At 34.7% G+C, this 6000-nt stretch overlaps 1 protein-coding gene across 1 annotated transcript; it reads left to right on the top strand.

Annotated features, from left to right (window-relative positions):
- The first annotated feature begins 1102 nt into the window (after nucleotides 1-1102).
- LOC145999223 (glutamate receptor ionotropic, delta-1-like) lies at nucleotides 1103-2458 on the top strand. The gene has a single exon (XM_083136158.1). The coding sequence runs from the start codon at nucleotides 1103-1105 to the stop codon at nucleotides 2456-2458; it is 1356 nt and encodes a 451-aa protein (XP_082992284.1).
- The last annotated feature ends 3542 nt before the right edge of the window (nucleotides 2459-6000 follow it).

The following is a 6000-nucleotide window of genomic DNA, read 5'->3' as shown; positions in this document are numbered from 1 at the left end:
CGCAGATATGCATTTTAAAGGCAGGTGCTTGATATATTAATCTTTTTCCTCCGAAAATAACAACATAATAGACCTTTTCCTCTACTATTCGAATAATGTAAGTTTAGCAAAGGTGTATAATATTTATGCTCAAACATTGATCCAGTTTTGAACGTAGCCATGTATAAATTTATGTGCAGGCTTCATAATTTAATATTTATTTCGTCTAGATCAATTTTGAATGACATTTTCCCTGGCATTCCATAAGACGATGTCACAGATTTCACTTAAGGCAAATGTTGAGACAGTACCTTTAACGAAGGCCATGAATATTTTCTTAAATGCTTCTTTCACATTCCATGTGGTGGTTAAGATAATGATTTAAGTATACTATGCTAACGAATTCAAGCAATACACGTATACAACAAAATATTTCATTTTAGGCTTGGTAGAATTACATTGGGTAGGAAATTCTAGAAGAAAGAGAAACATCATTTATTTTAACTGAGTTTATCTAGGATCATTTTCAATTAATGTTACATATATAAGAATGAATATTGATGAAAATATTTATTTTGTCCTCCATTGCAGAATAGTCTCTTCGAAAAGAAAGTGCCACATGGACGTTTATAGAAAATTTATCTACTGTATTGTACTAGAAGCCATTATCCTGTACAGAACAGAATGTACAATTGCAAACAATATAGTTAACGGTCAAAATTCTGCACATGTAATAACCGAAATGGCTGGATGTTTATTGGATTTTCAGCTACTTTCAATTTTTTCTGCTTCAAAAAGGACATCACCCATAGAAAACAGATTTCTTGGCTACTTCCACCAGGAACAGAAAACACAAATAGCACTGGCAACACTGGATGGAGCATTATCGGATGCGATGCACATGCACCAAACACGCTTATTTGTGGTCTTTATAGAGGATGAATCTTCATGGAAACTCGCTGTAGACAAGATTATTAGAATGAAGATAGGAAACAAACTCGTAATTATATCTTCATCTTCCGAGAATGAGGATAACTTATTACATGTTGTTGAAGAACAATGCAAAATGCTTCATCTGTTTAATGTAATTTTTATATCGTTACATCAGTGCCAAGAAACGCAAATGGAAATGTGTGATTTCTCTGTGAAACGTTTGAATTATTTAGAAAGTAAATCGCATGATGAACTGACATGTGTGAATGTCTTGAAGTCAAGGCTACTTGAGAATGTTCCAAATGACCTAAAAGGTCTCAAACTTCGTGTTTCTGGATTCAATTACACCACCTACACATTAATACCAAAGAATACACACAACGGTAATGCAGTCGAAGGCTTCGTCGGGAATATGTTTCAAGCTTTTGCAAGATACATGAACTTCACTCCTGATTTTGTGGAAATCTACAAGGGGCCGAATTTCGGATTTAGGTACCCAAATGGTTCATGGTCAGGAATAAGCGGCGACTTTCAAAAGAACCGCATCGATCTTAGCTGTAATATTTTTAGAATGTCTATACAAAGAACTGAAATAGTTGAATTTACTCTCAGAGTGAACACGGACCAAGTGCATTTTCTTGTACCGAAGGCAAGGCAGATTCCCCGTTGGGTGAGCATATTTCTGCCTTTTTCCGGCTACATCTGGTGCCTGGTTTTCTCTGTGATAGTCGTTCTTGAAATTGTAATACTAGCCACCAGGAAATCCCTCCACCCGAAGGACCAGAAACACATCTCCATAGTTCTTCTGTGCCCGATCTTAATCATCTTCTCGATTGGAGCTTTGTACACTCCGAGGTCCAAAATCCTCAAAGCACTGTTCATGCTCCATTACCATTTTGCATTGATATTGAACGTGCTGCATCAGGGGAATTTGATTTCACATCTCACCAATTCATATTTCTTCCCAGAAATTAATACTTTGAAACAAGTTTGCGAGCTTAATTACTCAATATATGGAACCCCTGGCTTTGTAGACATGTTTCTGATCCCAATAGTGCCTGGAGTTGTCAACTTATTATCGCGATATAATCCCATTTACAATTATTCCCCTGTTCTTGAAAGGATTGTGAATAAAAGAGACGCAATCCTTTGCATGACAAGATCAACAGCTGAACATCACCTTAGATCAAAATTCACAAAATCTGACGGTACTTACCTTCTGCACATTGTTGAGGAAAACCTTGGCGAAATCTATGGGGCCTTTGGTCTTCCTAAAGGTTCTGTTTTCCTCTGTCGAATAAATGCACTTCTCTACAGGCAGTTGGAATCAGGCTTGGTGGGAAAGTGGATGGAAGATAGTCTGATGAAGGACGGAGTTCGAAATGTGTACGACGCCGAGGATCAATGGGTTGCTCTCACAGTGAATCATCTCCAACCGGCATTTTTCATGCTATTGTCAGGACACATTTTCAGTACTGTTATATTCGTTACAGAGATTGCTAGGAAGCTTACCCAACCTATTTCTCTGAGTATCTTTACTCGTTAATACTATGCCTTAGACGCGTTTCTACTGCTAAAGTTTCAAAATCCAAATGAGATCCAAACATAATTTACTTCTATACTGAATATGATTTTTCAAGTGATCATTTCCATTTTTCTATTGCAAATGTATATGGTTTTCTGCCTGTGAGTCAAGAAACTAAACAATGAACATTCAATTAACACAGTCTCAGCCCTTGGCGCATACTTCCTTCATCCTCAAGCAATGATAGAACGGATCTTTTCTGATATGTAGAGCATTGTAGAAATAAAGATTGATTAATCCTATAAATCTTCACCTGTTTGTTTTAAAACCAAGACGTCCATTATAATTGAGTTTCAAAAGTGTATTGCCTGCTTACATGCCATTACAAAACTGGTAAATTATTGTAAATAACGTTACACATTGAATTAATGTTTGTAATGTGCATATAGTTTGGGAATTTACATATATCTTCAAGTAAATTGCTTGCATTATGTGTAGAAAAATAATGCAAATAATATAACTAGTAATTAACAAATTCATGACAAGAACAAGATTTGAATATTATTTTCAAAGGAAACAGAAGTACGTTGAAATATTTGATGATTTTATTTATGCTTGAGGCATGACAATTGAAATACGACTGACTATTTATATGAATAACGCACGCGATTATTCTACATATCTCGCCGATAACAAGTTCCATGGCGTGTCAGCCTGATTTTAGGTGGGTAAAGCCCACCCTGGTCTACTCTTGGCAACGTCCATGATTATACTCTGCAACTTTTCCTCTCCGTGTTCCTGACTTCAGAGAAGTGTGAAAGTTTTTGGAAAAGTTTAATTGGCAAGTCAAAATTTGTTTGTACACTGCGCTATTAATTGACAAATGAGGTATGAAAAAAAATATTATAATCGCCGTCACCGCCTTGTAATAAAGACTTCTATACTCTGTGAAGGCACATAGTGGTTTGGATTTATCTTTAAAGTGTAGATTCACACCCGATTAGCCTATCTGTGCATAAAGTGGACTTAACACAAAAACTCAAACGAAGAAACTTATAATCGCGTTTTGGAAATATGTGCCTACTTGGACAATAATTAGTCAATTGCGACGAACTTTACTGGTTGTGAACATGAAGGTAGGAATTAAGGATATTCTTATAAATGATGTATGAATAGTTTTGAAATGTTCTCTTAGCTTTTTCCTATATCATATATCATTAGGGTGAATAAAATTCATAATTTTTATTTTAAAAAATATTTTTTGATTATTTATTTAATTTAATTCAGTTTTCTTTTTAATTTAAATCAATTTCTTTTACTTTTCTTTAAAAACCACGCTTAAAATTGCACCATTCATATAAATATATGTTTTTGTAGAAAGGCGTTTTCTAGTAAACGGCCCTGTAAACTATTTTAACATGTTTGATTAGAGCAAATAAAAAATATATATATACAATTTACATTTTTCTCTTTCTGATACTGTATACATGAATATGGAAATGTTTGTTGAGTGTTAATCAAACTATAATAATTTCAGTAAATTTTCTTCCAGTCAAAATATAAAATTCTGGATGTATTGTAACTTAATTGTAACTTAAAATATTTTTACAGTCTTTGTAGCTGTGAAAAATGGCATTTCTTTAAAATGATAGTTTGCAAAATATCAGCTGCCATATGTATTTACAGATTAATTACAGATTACAGATTTAGGGTTTAACATGATTAGTATTTTGTATATTTTTCTACACAAAATGTTTGCTATTTTTGCCCATAACAATTATTGAATTTGAAATCAAGATAAATGTGTGTTTACAGTTTACAAATTACATTTCCGTTCGTGTGAGCTTTACACCATCAGTTCATATATTTTGTTTCATTTCTTTTCCTTTCTTAGAGCCTAATAAACACCATTAAATGATTTCAAGATTAATGTATTTTCACAAAAAGTGATTCTGATATCTATAAAATCCTTATATTCATTTTTCTGTAAATTATTTATTTAAATCTTGATTTAAATCGCGATTTAAATCAACCTGATTTAAATTAATCCACATTGCTCGTGGTTATAAGTCATAGATTTCCATTTTTTCCCACAAAAATTTTCGTTGTATCATACATTATAGATGCAATCGCAGCAAACAATCCTTACAGCTTTGTGGAGAACTTTCTCTAGAAAACGGACAACAAGAAGAGATTCATTTGTAGATACGGCCTACAGAAATATCAGACGCCCTGCTTTTGCATGCTTTATTTAATAATTATTTTCATTCAGCTTATCGACTGATCACATGGTAGTTCTCTTTCTGTCGATTTTATTGATCTGTTCATGTACCTGTACGATACGTGCCACGATAAATAGCATGTTTATTCTGAAGAAATTGGTGTTTGCGGGAACATTACAATTCACGACGAGCCAGAAACATCGAAGTATCACAAACAAAATCGTTCTGTAGAAAACATGTTTATCTGTATAGCGATATTTATTACTGCTCTCGTGGGAATGCATTGTGGCATTTAAAATCATATATACGTATATTTGTGACGATAAGAATGAACGAACGACTAACTTTGTAAATAAACAGAACAGTAATGACATGAGACAAATTTAGAAGTGGCAATAGAAGATCAATGGTGATGGGGTATGTGGTAATATGATGAAATTGATGAATGGACACTCACAAACATCCCTGCCCAAGCCGGGATTCGAACCCGAGTCTCGTGGTGCGATATGCTAATCACTCCGCCACTGGGGCCCGCTCGTATCCATTGAAGTCTCTGGTCATTTCATTCCTACCCTTTTATTTTGTGATTAGATTAAGCAAACATCATACATAACTTATCTATATGGATATTTCCCCATTTGTGTGTCTAAATAAAGCCGGACGACCCTGGCGTCTGCTAGGACACCAAATCGGGAAAGTCCACCTTATGCACAGAAAGGCTAATCGGGACTGGACCTACAGTTTAAAATGCGATCCGAACCACTATGTGCCTCCACCGGGTGCGTGGCTATTTGTTTTAAAAAAATTGGATATAATGTTGACAATAATTAATTGAAGATGCATAATAATCATGAAGTAATTACTGTTATTTTGATGTGATTATGAAGGTATTTAATAAACACATATGTACAATAAACGTGATCTTTAACAGTAACACTTAAAGTATTTTGAAAATAAGGCTATTATTTTTGGTCGTTAAAGCCGTAAATATACAAGGTGTTTCTAAAGTTCACTTCCAACGTTTAGAAGGTGATTCTACAAGTGAAAATATACACAGAAGTTCATGTGACGAAATGCCGAAAACGGCACCTATTGGGATTTATTGAAGTGGGAAAAAGTGCGAAAATTATGATTATGGAAATAGTGGCACAACAGCCAACCATATGACCGCGGCGAAGGGTGTTCCACAAAGAAATGTGGCATGCTCTGTTCAAGAAAGCACATGGCAGATGTGTGAAGGGATTTCCCAAAGGAAGCGAATGGGTCTGTTGAACTCATGGAGGTAGGGAAGCGTCTTATGGAGTGATTAGCACTCCATAATGTAATGTGGGCGAAGTTTTC

This window comes from Lepisma saccharinum, chromosome 15 (assembly GCF_977018435.1).
Source record: "Lepisma saccharinum chromosome 15, izLepSacc3.1, whole genome shotgun sequence".
Taxonomy (NCBI): Eukaryota; Metazoa; Arthropoda; class Insecta; order Zygentoma; family Lepismatidae; genus Lepisma; species Lepisma saccharinum.
The sequence above is the reverse complement of the archived record's forward strand: the minus strand, read 5'-3'. Positions and strand labels throughout refer to the sequence as shown.

Bases quoted from the DNA above. Each gene is read 5' to 3' on its own strand.
- LOC145999223 (XM_083136158.1), top strand. From the start codon at position 1,103: ATGGAAATGTGTGATTTCTCTGTGAAACGTTTGAATTATTTAGAAAGT.